General features: G+C 48.8%; 1 protein-coding gene across 1 annotated transcript in view; it reads right to left on the minus strand.

Annotated features, from left to right (window-relative positions):
• Window positions 1-17,282, minus strand: part of RADIL (Rap associating with DIL domain) — a 67,903-nt gene that overhangs the window by 19,005 nt on the left and 31,616 nt on the right. The window contains exons 4-7 of the mRNA XM_067534323.1: window positions 15,215-15,525; window positions 12,141-12,818; window positions 10,358-10,395; window positions 8,301-8,461 (exon numbers count right to left, since the gene is read on the minus strand). Coding sequence (XP_067390424.1) covers window positions 8,301-8,461; window positions 10,358-10,395; window positions 12,141-12,818; window positions 15,215-15,525 — 1,188 coding nt within the window. The remainder of the gene's footprint in view (window positions 1-8,300; window positions 8,462-10,357; window positions 10,396-12,140; window positions 12,819-15,214; window positions 15,526-17,282) is intronic.

The following is a 17,282-nucleotide window of genomic DNA, read 5'->3' on the forward strand; positions in this document are numbered from 1 at the left end:
CTACCGGGTCTGTTATATTAGTAGAAGAATAGTCTCTCTGAGAGTCAGCTTGTGATGTTGTGTGTCCTGTAATTCCACTGACACATGCTGAACTGTCACGGGTTTGTTACTGCGCAGGACGCATATTTAGCGGTTACAGCGTGAGATTGGGAGCTGGGCTTTTTGGATTCTATTTCTAGCTCTTCCACTGACTCATTGTGTGCCCTTGGGCAAATCACAGCTTCTTTGTGCCTCCGCACCTTGGTCTGTAAAAGGGGGATGGACAGTTATCCTCTCTGATCTCACAGGAAGAGCGTGAGCCCTATTTTATCAATGTTGGTAAAATGCAGGAGGATCCTGGATGGAAAGCACTGTAAAAGGCACAGAACTCTTGAGTAACAGTGTTGTAGCGGTAACAGGTCCCTCCTGGGAGGCATAACTTACACCGCTGTCTTGCAAAGGCTCCCAACAGTGAGGACAATTTCAAGGACCTGGAGAGCAGCTAGCATGGAGGAGAACAGATACCTCAGTTATTTCTTACGGTCACTCTCAAAAGGAAAAAATCAGGTGGCAGATGCATCCGTGGGCCATTCACAAGTATGGACAATTTCCACAGTGACCAACTGACATGAGTCCAATTTCAGGACAGCAGGATTTCATTTGTGGGACGTGGCGAAATTAAAATAAATAAATCCCTTTAATGTAACCCAGAGCATGAATTTCACTCCACAGCAAAACAGCCCATTTCAGGAAGCTATAGACAGCTAAAACAGCACATTTAGCTGAATTCTGCATTCAGTAGCTAGCCGCTAGTTATCGATATAGCTAGCTTGCTAGCAAGGTAAACAACCCTGCTCTGTGGCCGGTCCCTGCCCCTTCCACCCAAGGCCCCTTCCCACCTGGCCCTGCCCCTTCTGTGCCCTCCTGCGCTCACTCACCCACCAGCCCCGAGCCCCCCCAAGCCTCCCAAGCCCAACGCGGAGCAGAGCCCTCCCACACAACTCTTACTCCCACGAGGAGCAGAGCAGCCCAGCCGGGCCCCTCTGTATTTTGCAGGACATTGTGTCATCGTTGCGGGATGCGGGACAAAGGATCCAACTGCGGGACTGCCTCGCGATTTGCGGGACAGTTGGTCACCCTACTTGCACTACTTTACCTGCCACTTGATGTCCCCATTGCACTAGTGAAATTAAAGCTGAATGCGCACTGATCTGACTTGACTTTAAGAAGCTAGACAGCTCAAGATGGCTCTTTGAAGACAGAGTTTCAGAAAGAGACGCCATTCCTGTCTAGGGTCATTTGGTAGGGTGAATAGGGTGCGCTCGTTGTAGCGGACAAATATCCACATCACAAAAAGCACACTGACATTGTCACCATGGCTGGCAGTCACTGCAAAAGGCCTAAGGATGAACACATGAGAAGACAGAGCTCCTGTCCCTTAAGGTGGTCCTCTCCAGATCCGGGTGCAGACCCACTGGCAGGGAAGCTTGCACTTCCATTGCCCAGGCTGAACCAGTCCTGTTTATCCTGAGGATGAACTTATGGCATCACTCTCCAGAGTCATGACTCTAACCCGCTAAATTCAGTCCAGTACAGGAGAACTCAGCTGGTTCTCCCTTTTCTTCTCTCCTTGTATCCTCATGGCCAGGATCACCAGGCCCCATAGTCATTCTCCAAAGGCCAATGCACTGGAGACAATACACATTCAGACTGGTGCCTTCCCTTCCCACAGTGGCTGGGGAGCCATTACCAGATGCCATGTCAGAAGTCAAAAACTCCAACCCTGCATTCAGCTGGTGTCTTTTCCTGGCTCTCCCTTAAGGACCTGAAACTGCACCTCACTTCCCTTGGTGCACTGTGAGCAGGGAGTGTGTACAGAAATCCAGATGTAATAAACACGGGGTTGCCATAGCAGTGGCTGTTAAACACATATATGTTGTATTTCTGGGTGAGGAGAGGTTGGGAGGGGGGAATATTTCCCATACAGACTAACATTCTTCTTCTAGACATGCTTTGATTTTAGACAAGATTCACAGCCCCGCCAGCCCCATATGTTGAATATTTGTGCAGCTGGATGAAGCGCTTTCCAAACAGCTTGTCAGAAAATTTTGCGTTTGGAACAGAAGAGACGGTCTCGATAACTTTGCCAAACTAGCCCCACCCCCAGGTTCTTCTGATGTGGAGTCAGAAAGAGGAAAATTCCATGACATCATCCACCTGAACAGTCCCCAAGTCCCATTTTGCAGATGGTTAGTGAAGGACTTTTCAGTCACACACAGTTTTGGGGCAGTTTAGGGAGGTAAGTTGGTGAATTTTTAAGGCTCAGGAAAGCGAAGGGCTAATAGGACTGGATCATCCCATGTACAATGAAGGCAGGAACTTTGTAAACTTCCACGCACAGCTCTGCTTAATGCACCTGAATCCTGGTCTATAGCCCCACTTGCTATTCCAATAGCAGGGCCCCGCACTGCTCTGTCAAAGCACTTGAGTCCTGATCTGCTATTCTAATCCTGATCTATTTGGAACCGAAACTGCTAATCACACTGGACTCTATAAAGATTGGCAAATACCCACTCCAGAGTAGTCTGAGGCCATCCAAACTCATTTCACTTGTGACCCAAGGTTGATGCAAACCCAAGTTTCTGAAGTGAAAAGCCAATGTAATCATTTTAAAACATGGCCATCATAAGCTCTTCAAATCTGACATGAAAAACAACATTGCCTGTGCACAAGAAAACCTTGGGGCTCAATTGTCTCAGGCAATCTCAAATGAAAGTCAGAGCTCTAGAGAATTTGCTTGTGCAGGATTTCAAACCAGAAAATAAGGAGATGCTACAGCAGCAAAGACAAACATAGCCAGTCCATGTTATAAACATTCCTGATCATATGCAGGGAGGTGGAGGTGACTGCAGAGAGAGGTATGGAGACTGGTTAGCTCTTCCTTGGCCCATGTGCAGACTACGGATTCCATAAGGTCCTGAAAGTGCTCAGTGCTGCGTGATCTGTTTAAGGAAGCCCCCAATAATACATTCGGTCCTGAGAGACTGCCACCCAAGCAGCCCTCAAGTTGCTCAGCTGTAGTCAAAGCTGATCATGCTGTTTGTCTGGAATAGTATTCAATAGGAAGCCAGCCCCTTGTTTGGCTAGCAATCCATTTAGGCACTGGTGCTGATTACTGTGAATCTATTTGTAAATATTCACTGAGTAGTTTCAACAAATAATTTTCAGCCTGTGGGCTGGTTCACAAACTGTTTGCTTTGACCTCTCTGTATACATTATTTGTGTTGCCCGACTGGTCATCTAAATCAGATCAGGAAAGTAATGAAAAAGGGGTACAAACTTTCTGGCATAAGTTTTCAGGCAAATATTAATTAGTGCTAAGATTCATGAAGCTTCTGGGTTTGGCACACAGCTTTATGAATACCAGGTCACGCAGATACGCATGGATGATATGGCTCCACAAAGCACTGAGCTTAACATGGGGCTTTTATTCATGAAAACATACCCAAATCAGGGTGGTTGGGTTTTGTTTTTGTTTTACTATTCAATCTGCTCTAATTATAGGACAGAATTGCTCAGACAGCAAGGTCTAAACACCTGCATTTCTTAGGTGTAGAGAGGTTTTCTCTGACTATTTCAGAGTGGAAAAGCAATTTCTAATTTCAATAAGCGCTTTAAAAATACGTGCCAGGAGAAACACCCTCACATGTAGAATGATGGGGTCAGAACAGGGTTTCTCATCCTTCTCCAGACCTGGAATCCCCCCCACCTCTCACAAAACTCTCTCCCCATTGAGCAATGTGGGAAGGACAGGGAGGTCCAGGCTGCTGTTCTAGACAGACCGACAGATAGAAATGAATGGGAAGGGAAAAGGTTTAGAAAAAACACCTCCTTTTAAAGGGGCTGTTCGCTGGCCAGCCTTTGGCTTCAGCGTGCTCCAGGGTACCGGCTAGACTTCGAAAATCAAAAGTATTTAGCGTGTTCTCAGGACATGACATTTTTATTTTGAAAAATCTTCCCACAGATATTTCCTGCGGGATGTCGAGAGGCCAAAATCCTGATTTTAACCTTTCCCTCACCCTCTCGTTTATGTTATTTCTTCCCCTCCTGATTCACCAAAACCTACTCAGGCATCAGATGTATTTATAGGACACTCTCCGCTGCCCCCTCCCACACCCAAACCCCACCACCCTCCCGTAGCACCTCTGCAACCCCTACAGAGCGTCAGCACGTCAGTTCAGGATGGCCCCAATTCAGTCATCCAGCCCAATTCACTGAAACACCTGCTTCCATTTAGCTGCATGCATAAGTTCCATTGACAACAATGGGGCTTAAGAACATGCTGAAAGTTAAGCATGCACCTAAGTGCTTTGCTGAATAGTGCTGGATTTAAGCACTTGCTTAAGTGTTTTGCTGAATTAAGGCCTAGACTGGGCTGGGGGTAAATCTTTCTCCCTTATAATTCCCAGAAATTTTAAGCAAATGGCACTCACCTCACAAACCCAGAATGCTGCCTTCACTCTGGCACATGCCATGGACTGACTTCACTCTCCCAGAGACCATTCCCACTAAGAGAACAGACCTATTTAAAGAACCCTCTCTCTAGACAGCAAACCAAATCTAGCTGTTCCCACCGATTACCGCCCATGAGGGAGCAAATGCAACCTGCCATGGAAGACGGATGAACCAGAATCCCCCCAGTGATATGAGAGAGGAACACAGGCAGGTGTTCATCTCAGAGACCCTTCAGCTACTAAATGCAAGCAAAGGGAGGAGAAGATCGACACTACAGAGCAGGTGAGGTAGATGCTGGTGCTATAGAACAGAAGGACTGAAAATTCTAGGAGTGAAATCCTAGGCCCCCTGAAGTCAAAGGGAGTTTTGCCATTGGTTTCAGTGGAGCCGCCATCTCACCCCTGGTGAGTAAGGTCCAGTCGAAGAAAGTATTAAAACCCAGCAATGCAGAAAGCAGCTAGGTAATCCTAAAAAACACCATCATTAAGAAGAAAAAGACTGCAGTTCTAGCGTGATTTCGTAACTTGTTGTTCAAAGAGAAGGAGACAAAATGACAACAACTGTACCGTAGTGGAAAAGTGGAGTGGTGAGCAAAGAAGAAAAGAGACACAGGAATGGCCAACAACTGATAAGGGCTGCAAAAACGGAGAATGAGACTTTTACAAATCTATCCGGGGACAGTGTCTGCGCACATGGCCTGTGTTCTGCGTGTGTGTCTGCGCACGTGGGGGGCATTAGAGACAAAAAAGGGCCAATAATAAAGGAGGAGGGAGAGCAATGGTGGGATTTTCAAAAACAATCTGCATTAGTCTAGCGCTGTTCTCACCACAGACAGTGGGAGCTTTGCTGCTGACAGCAATGGGGAGCAGAGCTGAGCCGACACTGAGTGCTTTTGACAAATCACCCTTTAAATTAACACAGACTCAAAAATGGTAAGAAATATAAAGAAAACAACTTGGGACAATTGTGAAGCCCTCATCCAAACAGCAAGGAAGAGCAGGGGCAGGCATCCTTGGACAAAGGTGGGGAATCCAGGAGGCTCCAAGAAAACCCAGAAAGAGATTAAAAGAAAAGATAAAGACCCACTTAGTTTCAGGATCCACCCTTGACATCATCCTGGGCCCTGCAGTGGGTGAAGTGAACTCGAACTCACAGACTTTATCATTTCACTTTCCCACCAGCTGCTCATGTGCGCCCTGCACTTTGTGAGGGCTGCAGTATTTTTAGCCTACAAGCAGCACATTTTTTTAGAGCTCTCACCCTTGACATCATCCTGGACTCACAGACTTTATCATTTCACTTTCCCAGAATGCTCACCCTGCACTTTGTGAGGGCTGCAGTATTTTTAGCCTACAAGCAGCACATTTTTTTAGAGCTCTCACTGGTTAAGAATGCACCCGCTGTCCCACCCTCTCACCCCACTTTGGTCTGTATATCTTGTATCAGCATGGGAACCAAGATAGCATAGGACATGGAGAGCATCCAGCACTGAGCTTGCTTGGCTCCTGAGCGCTTTGCTCCCTCTCCCTCCAAGAGGAATGAGAAAAAGAAACGAGGCCATACTGAGAGTGAAGCCTGGCTAATCCCCCTACGATATTAGACTCCCTATGCCTGCAAGCTGTCACCACTCATTTGATAAGGGGGATTATTTCCCTCCCAAGGGTACTGGAGTACTTAGCCGCACTGAGAGCTAGTGGTGTTTCCAGAGGCACTGATAATACTGAGCAACACTGCTAACCAGAGAGCCAGTCTGGGCTGCGATATAATGGATTCACTTCACAGGGTGGAGTGAGAGGTGAGGCTGCAGAACGTGGAGCAAGGGACGGCAGTCAGGCAGGGTTTTCTGACTGGTGCCTGGAGGACTGGGCTGCCTGCAGAACCCTCTCAGAGCCTCCTCCTTACCCATGTTGCATCCCTTTCCTCCTATCACAGTAGCCAGGACTAAGGGCTCAGGGAGGGGATCTTGTTACCCACACGTTTAAGAAAGATGAATTCAAACTGGAACAGGTGCAGAGAAGAGCGACTAGGATGATGCGCGGAATGGAAAACCTGCCTTATGAGAGGAGACTCAAAGAGCTTGGCTTGTTTAGCCTAACCAAAGGAAGGTTGAGGGGAGATACGATTGCTCTCTATAAATACACCAGAGGGATAAATACCAGAGAAGGAGAGGAGTTATTTAAGTTCAGCACCAATGTGGACACAGGAACCAATGGATATAATTGGCCATCAGGAAGTTTAGACTTGAAATTAGACGAAGGTTTCTAACCATCAGAGGAGTGAAATTCTGGAATAGCCTTCCCAGGAGAGCAGTGGGGGCAAAAAACCTAGCTGGCTTCAAAACTGAGCTTGGTAAATTTATGGAGGGGGTGGTATGATGGGACAGCCTCGTTTGGCAATTAACTGATCTTTGACTACTGGTGGTAGATATGCCAATGGGCTGAGATGGGATGTTACATGGGCTGGGTTCTGAGTTATTACAGAGAATTCTTTCATGGGTGACTGGCTGGTGAGTCTTGCCCACATGCTCAAGGTTTAGCTGATCGCCATATTTGGGGTCAGGAAAGAATTTTCCCCCCTGGCAGATTGGCAAAGGCTCTGGGGGGTTTTCACCTTCCTCTGTAGCATGGGGCACGGCTCACTTGCTGGTGGAGTCTCTGTACCTTAAAGGCTTTAAACCATGATTTGAGGACTTTAATAACTCAGTCATAGATTAGGGGTCTGTTACAGGAGTGGAGGGTGAGGTTCTGTGGCCTGCGTTGTGCAGGAGGTCAGACTAGTCCCTTCTGACCTTAGAGTCTATGAGTATCAACACATAAATACCAGTGCATTCTTGGTGTCAGTAGTCATGGTGACCCCTTGGTTGCAATTGGATCCATGCCCCAAAATCATGTCAATTCATGGCTTCAAAAGGCTATATGCAAGAGCACATTGTTGTACAAGCCCTCCTGACAAGGTGACTGAAACAGTAGGACTAAGTGGTTCTCTGGACTCCAAGGCAGGTGGCTTGATACCCCATGAATATATAAGGGAGATGGGAGTAGTCCTTCAATGAGAGAGGATCTAGGGTGTGAGCTGAGCAATCTTGAGGGAGGAACTCTAGGAGAAGCTAAGCCTGGAGGAAAGTTTGATCTGAGCTTTGTTATTTTATTAATAAATCCAAATCCCAGGAAGGAGGTGAGTTTTGACTTTACACAATGGGTGGACTTTGTTTTTGAGCCAGTTCGGAAAGACACTTGCTTATGTCTGTTTAAAAGGAGTTCTCCTGTGCTATGAACCACACTAGCCTGAGCCACACAAAACCCCTTATTTTAAGACTGACTTCAATCCAGCCTCCTTTTTTTACTTTTGCACCTGCAGTTTCACAGGTGAGCAATTCTGCACTCAGGGTTGATTACTGGGTAGCAGAGTGAGCAAAGCCCAGCAGGACATTTTAGCTTCCCATGCTACAGCTGCCTGGGATCAATCTCCAGTGGACATGCCGCAAAAGGCACCACAGTATATCATTCAAGAACCTGCTCAGGAGAGGTCTTGGAGAATTAATGGGGGTCATGGGCACTGTGGGTGAAGCTCCCTTAACTTCCACAAACCCCAATACTGACCGAAGGGCGCATCTGGGATAAAGAGACAACATGGAGGTCTCTGAAGTCAGGATTGAGGTACCTTGCTGTAGTAGCAATGAGTAAAACTCCAACAACTCAGCTTGGTGCTCCACTGCCCCCTTTGCCTGACATGTCACACAGTGGGCATACAGCAGGGGAAGTTTTGTACCCAGGAAGTGTATCAGTATAAAGGAGCATGAGTCCTACCCTTGACATCCAGCTCCTCCTCCAGGCTCTGGATGTAGATGGGGGATTTCTGCTGGACAAAGTACAGGAGCTCGATGGAGTTGGACATCCAGAAGAGAATGTGCTGCAGGTCCGGGACCAGGTCTGTGACTGTGAAGCGGGACAGGGATCCAGGTTCCTGACTGAGGAGACAGAGAGGGCAAGAGGAAAATTTCAGACTCTAGGCAAGGCAAAGCTGGTTGCAGTCTCTGTGTGCACACTAGGCCCCTGGCTATGGGACCTAGTGCCTCTCTCAGATGATGGCGATGCAGGATAGTCCCCGTGGGAATGAACAATGCAGTAATTGATACACCGGCAACACAGACAATACTGCATTATGGTGTACTCTCTTGTGACTGCATCAACGCACCTTTCCCTGACATACTCAGAGGTTTCAGAATGAGCACAATCACAGACTATTGCCGGCACAAAAGTTATGGTCTTAAAAAGCAAACCCAAAAGAAACCCAGCAGGTGGGTTCCCCTGGGGGTTATGGATGTGCTGTGAAACTATGCTGCTACTGCAAGAGGGACCTGCACTGCAAATCAGCAATGGGATTCTTGCCCCTCCTCCCCCCGCCCCCCGCCCAGTGGAAACGCCACATCCCAGCTCCCCAGGGACCAAATGCCGGATCTCAGTGATTTGGTGAACATCCTGAGAACCTCCTATCTGTTGATTTAAAGTCAGGCACCGAGCACCTCCTGAGAAATGCTGAGCAAACTCAGCTCCCATTGACTTCAATTGGAGTTGAAGGTGCTGAGCGCTCCTCAGACTCTTAGTAATTAACAACAGCGTTAAAGGAGATCATGTGACTCCTTGGTCATGCAGTGGCAGCTCGCAGTGGGATACAGGGACTTGGGGAACAGGAAAACAGATCAGGAGAAAAGTGATGGGTTAAAAATAAAACCTGGAGCAGACTGCACTCCCACAGTGACACCGAGACTGGGCAAGATTCTCTGAAGTGGCTGGGGATGTCAGGTGCCTTGCTTGAGACACCTGATCTTCAAAAAGTGGTAAGCACCTGCCCTCTAAAAACCAGCTCCTTTTTAAAGTGCCTTACGTTAAGCATCTACAAATCATCAATCACTCCCGAAAGTCTTTCCCAGAGCCCTCCACCCCCGATCTGGTGAGCCCACACGCACTAAAGCAGCATTGCAATTGAAAAAGACTGTCTGCAAAAATGCTCTTGACAGGCAAAGTTTTGGATCAGATGTTTATTTTAGCCCTTTGACCCTGAGACGAAAGGCGCTGAGTCAACGGGAGTTGAAAGCGCTCAGCTCCTCTCAGGATCAGGCCCTTTACATAGCACTGGTTTAAAAACGTAGTCTTTCATTGCTCTTTGCACCATTTGTGCATTTGGGTTTTTTCCATGTGCGAGGCCAGCAGACACCTCTGCTAGCCATTACTTGGCCAGAGTAAAGCAATGCCTTCCACATACTCTTATAAAGGGCCTGGACAGCAGGAGATGGGCTAAGCTTTCTGTCCTTGCTTCAGCCGTGTGAATACCGGATTCTTTCGGTTCATCGGCAATTTCAAAAAGTCACTCCAAAAATAATGGTTTCATGTTGGACTGAAAAATGAAAATTTTTAGTGAAGTAAAAAAAATGTCATTGAGACAAAATAACATTTTCATTTCTATTTTGAGCATTTTGAAACCTTTTTGATTCCCTCTAAAAATAAAAGGAAGTTTTGAAACAAAAAGTCATTGCAAACCAGAACAATCAAAACATTTGAGTTTTCTCAAATTGTTTTGTTTGTTTTTCTAAACCAACAATTCGCCAAAATTGACACAAAGCCACAAAATGTTTCCATGTCACTGAATTTTCCTTTTTCGCCCAAAAAAGAAATAAATGGTTGTGTGTGAAAAATGTCGCCCAGCTCTGGGAGTGAAACAACGCTGCATTAGCCTAGAACTCTTTGCAGAACTTCCCTCTTGGTCATTCCAAAGGGAAATTTCTCTCCCTGGAGGCGCAGCTCTTTCTCTGTTCATAAGAGGAAGCAGGAGGGAGGCAGAGACAGTAGAGACGGGTGACACTTACTGCTGGGACTGCTTCTCGGCCAGCTCTTTCGTTTTCTCCTAGGATGATGGGGGCGGGAGGAGAGAAAACAAGTGAGTATGAGAAAACCAAAATGCAGAGAGAGAAAGTTTTCTCTGTGTGTGTGTGTGTGTGAACCTACTATCTGCACCAAGAATTTGGGATAGTTTTGTCAGGGACATTGAATGGGCTGGCTATTCTGTGTTTTATTGGAAGGCAGAACAAAACTTTGGTTACAGTGATTTTTTTTCTCATGCCAAACATTGTATCTAAAATGCCTATTGTAGACCTGCTCCAAATCTACTGCACCTTCTAGCAATGGTAGCTGTTCTGCACAGACAGTGAAACGGAAGGAAATGGCACACAGATGCTATGGTGACAAGCACGCTTGATTTACTAATATAATTACAATATATGTTGCAAGTGCACAAAAAAGAAGGGGGAAACGAGGGAGACTGGAACTCTGCAATTTGCTAGAATATAATTAGCTAGGCATATCTTGATTGTTCGTTATACTGTACAATATGCAGGTACTTATTTCAGGGTAAGTTGCCCACTGGGATTCCTGTGTGTGTCTGACTATGCCCACCAAAACTACAGTTATTTCAGTTCTGCACTGCTGCACAGCGCTAAGGTTTTATCTATATGAAGCCTTCCCCCTGAAGTTCCCCACCACTGCTGCCACAGATGCAGCTGCGCCCGTATTTGCCACAATGCGACTGCCAGACAAGCCACTGTCACTCTTATTACTGTGTTTTCCTAAACCTGCTCAGAGCAGGCCTACACAGGCTTAAAATGCGGGTGGCTGCCTGCAGCATTATCTGGGTAGCCACGGTGAGAAAAATAAGTCTGGTGTAAAGTAGGCCAGAAAGGCACCATGCACTGCAGGAGAATGAGGTGATCTCTAACAGGGAGGAAACGTACAAATTCTGATTCCACTCAGATAAAGCAATTCCATTTCCTCCATGGCAGCTAAGCAGCAACAGGGAGTGTGGTGATGCACAGCAGCTGGCATTCCCGCCCAGTGACCAGGCATACAGCTAACACAATGACTCTGGCCTGCAGCGAGCTACAAAACCAGACCTCTGCCGTCTGGCAGCAGCAGCCCCAAACCCTTCCACTCAGCTGCCAGTCTGTGCTCCCAAGGCCGTTGGCAATGGCTGTGAAAGGAAGGGCCACCCCTCCTACTGTTGTTAGAGCTAACCCATCAAACCTTTAACAGGGGTTTGCCCTTTTCTTGCATCTTCTCAGCACAGCAATAAATACCAAACTAACTGCCCTTGCAGCCCCTTCAGCCCATGCCCCTGGGATCTCTCAAACCACTGTGGCGAGGGAGGGGACAAGACCTCGGATTGATGGACAGCTTGGGCTACTCAGCGATAGATCCTGCCGGGATACTCCAAGGCCTGCACAGCTCTAAGAATTAGACATGGGCCATGAGGCTCTGCAGTGTGACTCAGGGCTGCCACCCTCTTTTAATCCAGAAGCGTAGCCTGCGCAAGTGCCTAGATGGAGCATCACATGCTGGGACTGGTGTCCATGGGCTGCACTGCTGTGTGAAAGGGAAAGGTGGTGGCGATTTGCTCCATTTTACAGAGGCCAGGTGCAGTCCTTGGGCCCCGGGAGCTGCCAATGTGGCCCTTGGATGGGCAAAGTTTGGGTGCCTCACCCTAGGCGTTGAGTTCACAGGAGGCATTCTTCTGTGACCCATCAGTACCTGCAGTATCCCGGGCAATACCCGCCCTTCCCCCTCCCCCGTCTCCCTTAGGAAAGCTCACACACTGACCCACACTGTCCTCTGAATCATTTTGGCTGACTTGAGCAGCAGCTGGCCAAACTCGCCCGGCTCAAAGCTGGTGGCGGAGTGCTGGATGCAGAGGCACAGCAGGAAGGCTGGCGTCAGCTTGTGATCGTCACCCCCAGGCTCGATGAGGGTCATGATCCTTCTCACCAGCACGTCCTCGGCAGCTTTCTCGAACTCCAGCTGCAGCGTCTTCCTGGCTGATTTGTGGCCGGGGGTGGGTGAGGGCCCCTGCTTCTTGGAGGAGGTGCTGCTCTCCTGGAGCTGGCTGCCACACACCCTACAGGTCAAGAAGGCCTCCGAGTCCGAGGCTGGAGGCAAAGATTTCAGCCGCATCAGTGTCTGCGCAGGCAGCGGCTGGGCCCTCATGGGGTCCTTGTAGAGAAGCAGGTAGTAAAGCCCCAGGGACAGGAGGTCTCCATGGTGCAGCACGATCGTCCTTACCACTTCAGAGAAGTTGATGGACACATTGGCCCCCGGGATGGGCTCAAGGATCAGCTTCTCCTCCGCACGGTGTCGGGAGCGGCTCGACAGCTTGAGCCTCCTGATGGTGCAATGAAGAGGCAGGATGTCCGGGGCGAAGAGGCTGATGCTGGGCTTGCTAGACTGAGTCCTCTGGCCCACTGTGTGCTGCTCGCGGTTCAGCAGGTAAACCAAGCTATCCTATAACGCAAGCATAAAAACAGGTAGCAAAGCAGGCACAAGCCATGAGCAGCTGCACTAGTGACTTGATCTGACAGGATGTAAAGCCATTAAAATAGCTTTTGCTCTCGGGTATCTTGACTCATCAGTGCCGGCGGCCTCTTGCAGTTCCCTGGGTGCCCACGGCATACATCTTTGCACTGCAGTGCTATTTTTTTTCCCAAACACTGCAGTGCTTTCCTCAAATTAGTTAGTACCTGTTTGTGTAGCAGTGACTCATGCAGCAGAAGAGGCATGCTACAAGAGAGGAACTTGGAGCAATTAGCCTGCAATGGCTCAAATTACACCACAGTTGCTAAGTAACTACACTGTGACTATCACAGCAATACATGTACCTGCTCACACATTTGGTACCATTACACTAGTAAATGTGCAACTGGCATCCACCCCACTTAACTACAGCTCTGGAGGAAGGTCATATAATTCCTCTGAAATTGGATAGCTACTCCAATATGACGAGTGCCAATAATTAACATAAAAGATTAACAGTGCCTTTTGGGTATATGGGTGCAGAATGAGCAAACAGCTGGAGATATGCTGAACTGTCCCAATATACCTGGGATCATCTGCTAGTTTGCAAATGCTAAGGGACATTCAATTTCCTTGCCCCTACCACTTCTACATGAATAACAGAGCATGCGCTCATGTACATCAACCCTCGAGATAAAGTTGGTCAACCCTCAGGATGGCTCTGGCCATCAGCAGGCTCCCACGTTTACTCAGATGAGTTCATGTATCACCAGTCACTGCTCTATGAAAGTGCAGCGTCACTCTGGAACTGGAATTCTGAGATGTGAATGAAGTGTCACTCTCTCCAAGGTCAAGATCAGTGAGTTTCATTTGCTCTCTGTTGGCACTTTGCTCTTTCCCATCTTCCACTTTCAATTCCCTTCTCAGGCTACAAAACAGGGCAGCCGCAAAGCTGAAATCACCCAGGACCTAAGTCCACCCGGTTACACAAGTGAATCTGTCACTGACTTTCATGTGTAAGTGAGGACAGAATTGCACTGACAGTGGGATCCAGTGGTCAGAGCAGGGGACAGGGAGCCAGAACACCAAGACTCTGTTCCTGACTTTTCCACTGACTTGCTGTGCGACATGGGACAGCTCATTTAACTGCTCAGTGCCTCAGTTTCCATACCTGTAAAATGAGGATAATGACACTTCTTGTTCTAAGGGATGGCAGTACACTATACAATAAGCAGAGATAGCACAATACCAGCTGGCAAGGACTGTAAGATCTGTGTTACCACCAGAACATGAGATCTACGCATACCCTGGCATTCAGCTCTTGACAGATCAGCTAGTAGGTCAGTAGCCGGCAGATGAGTCCTACTTGCTGCCAGTACTCAAAGTGCCTGCTGGGTTTGAGGAGGGGTTGAGATCTCCCATGTGCTCCATCTATGTATCACCTTCGAGGGGGGTTAAACTGGCACAGACTGTAACAGAGCAGCACCAGAATTAACATCCCATGGAGGCGAACGAAGGCGGCTTGGAGCTCTGCCGTTGCAGGCTGCCTGGCTGCAGACTCAGCTAGACGGCACTGTGTGGGCCAACGGTTTTCTTCACACACATGAAGGCTTCTTTTTCTTTTTCTTTAAATCATGAAAGCTTAAATTCTGCAGGGAAAGTTCCATGGTCGCCCCTGGCAAGTGCATGAGTGCCTTTGCCAAGGCCCGAAGGGATTTATGGCACGCCATACAGTGCAGTGGCTTTGCACTGCATTTACCATAGTGCTTTATGGGCCATTCCCAACGGGCAAACCCAGTATGCTCTGGATAGACCTTAATTTCAGGCTGCCTGTGCCCACTCCACCCTTATTCCTGGACTCTGATGCAAACAGGATTTGGCCTACCTGAGCAGCTGACTCTCACACCTGTCTGTCCCTGTCTGCTCTAAATCACAGTGTCTCCATGGCTCCAAAGAGACGCAACTTTAAGAGGAGCCGAGGACAATGCTTCAAACAAGCAGGAGCCCTTGCAGCACAGTCAAGAGAGAGGGAGGAAACTCTACTCCCTCTTAAAACCCCAGGCAGGGACAAGCCCCAACTGCCTGAGTGGCTCTAGGGGTTACTAGCAGAAAGCTAGTTCTTTCCCTCAGCATCTCTGTGCCAGAATACTCCTCCCCTTGAGCGGGGAGGGCAGCTGTAGCAGCCCACTCTCCGAGCATGTCTCTGGACTCCAGGAGAGTAGCAAATGCCATGCAACAAAGCATCTCAGGGCCTGAAAACCCACATCGCCCCACTAGCCCTGGAGGACCTGCTGGGACTCTCAGGAGCTGATGGCATGAGCTGTAAAGGGAGCACACGGACTGTTAGAGTAAGGAAAGCCTCCCAGAGCCGAAGGCTGAGTGCTTACATGCTTGTAGCTGTAGCCCTGCAGGAGTAAGAGGTGAGGGGACTGGCAGAGGGAGTACCGCAGGTCGCTGCCATTCCGCTCCGCCGGGGGGACCTGCTGTTTGTCCCTCGAGCTCTCCAGGCCGCGCATGGTCTCAGGCAGCGTGGAGTAATGTCTCTTGAGCTCGTCTGGCGAGCCCACCTGATTCAGGCTGGTCTCACTGACGCTGCGTCGGAGGGCTGGGGGCGTGGCGTGGCGCTTGCATCCCGTCAGCAGGGTCATGGTGCCCTTCGCACGGTTCCTCTGCAGCTTCCGAGCCTGGGCGTTTATACCTAAGGACAAGAGCAGTGTTCAGTGCTGAGGCATGCAAATAGCTTCCCTGTCTTTCTGCCCTGGCCCATTCCTGCTTGGGGAATAACAGAAGTGAGGGTTGGCCCAAGGTCCAAGCCAGTCATGCCCCAGATACCAAAGTATGGGCTCTCTGAACACGGCTCTCACTCCCTAGGCCTGGCTTCATCCTGCCAAACAAGGGCCTTTGAGATCTCTGTCTATTAATTCCTGGGCCACCATTTTATCTCTGGACAGTCCTTCCCTACTGCCCATACACATGCCTTCTAGTCAGCTGCTGCCACAGATGGAGCCACCAGAGAGCCTAGCACAGCAAAGTCACATTCCCAGGCATCACACACTGCCTTTACATCACACCTCTGCTCCCCTGGTCCTGCCTACAACCCGCTGTGATCTGCCCCAGAATCACAGGGCAATGAATATCCTACAGTCACCTAGAACTGGGGCTGCACTGGACTGTATCACTTGCCACCTCCAAGCCACTGGGCCAGTATACTGAAACCACCATAAATAGATGTATCACTTGCAAGACCGGAACAGTAGAGAAGCTTCTTAAGAAAGGACCCTTAGTCATATTCTGTCTGGAGATGAAAACTCCAGCTTCTTCTCACAGCATTGGCCAGCAGAGAATTAGCAAAATGTGGCTTAAAGCCCCTGGAAACTCACCACCACATTCAGGAACCAGGAGGGGAAACCAATGGTTTCCCCCAAAAACAAATGAGCCTAGCTCCCACCACTAATCCCCATGCTTTCCTACGCAATGCAGCTGGAACATAGAACTGACAGCCTTTAAAGGGCTAGACACTAGCTCTTGGAAGCAAATACAAACAAGTTTCATGCCAGTTTCACCCTGCTAATCAATGATAGTAACTGCCCACCCCCTACCTTCCCCATTCCATCCAGGAAACAAAAGCCCCCCTCCATCTTACTTGGGAGCAGCCAGGATCCATCTCAAATCTGCAGCATCTTTCTACCAACTGGCTCGAGCCCCACAGAATGGAAAATACATTGTTCAAAAACAAACGAAGGGCAGAATGCAGAGCGACAGCCCTGGGGCTTCATTCCTTACCATGCAACCAGCAGGCAGGGTCCACTGAGGGTCCTGCACCCTGCACCATTGGCTCAGTGCACCTGGCTGTGAGTGGGGGATGAGTGGTGACTGCCAGAACCTGCAGACTGCGGTGAGGAGCCTGCCTGCCTGCCTGCCTGCTGCAGAGCAGAGCTTTAATTAAGTTCTCACAAGCATCAATTCGGGAAAGCTGTCAGAAAGACAAATGGGGGCTAGCGCTAGCATATAAATAGGACCAAACGGCCAAACCCAAACCCATTCTGCTCAGTCCCAACTGGATTCCCCACTGCAGAAACAAGCCAGCATGCCAGAGTACCTTCCTACGCTGGAAACATCTCTGATTGGGTGCAAGTTCTGGAAAAGAAAAAGAGGAGAAGTTGTGAATGCTGTCTGGAACCCTCATACCTTTCATGTAGGGTCCCCTGGGAGCAGGCAGGTCAGCAGCACACTCATTCGTTGATTAACGTGGGAGGAGAATAAAAGGGTCTCAAAAATTCTGTTTCTGAATTAACAACTCTTTAAAAGTAACTGCAGAGTTGTTAAAACAAAGAGCAAGAATCCCCATCTTCTGGATTGCTCCAGCAGTTTTCTATGGGCTGTTGAGCCACCCTCCAGCCATCTGCAGAACACAGCAGGCTCTCTCCAGCAGACACTCGGTCAAACTCCAGCTCA

The sequence above is a fragment of the Emydura macquarii genome, unplaced genomic scaffold, assembly GCF_026122565.2.
Source record: "Emydura macquarii macquarii isolate MOO-44397 ecotype Brisbane River unplaced genomic scaffold, CSIRO-AGI_Emac_v2 contig_3390, whole genome shotgun sequence".
In the NCBI taxonomy this organism is placed as follows: domain Eukaryota; kingdom Metazoa; phylum Chordata; order Testudines; family Chelidae; genus Emydura; species Emydura macquarii.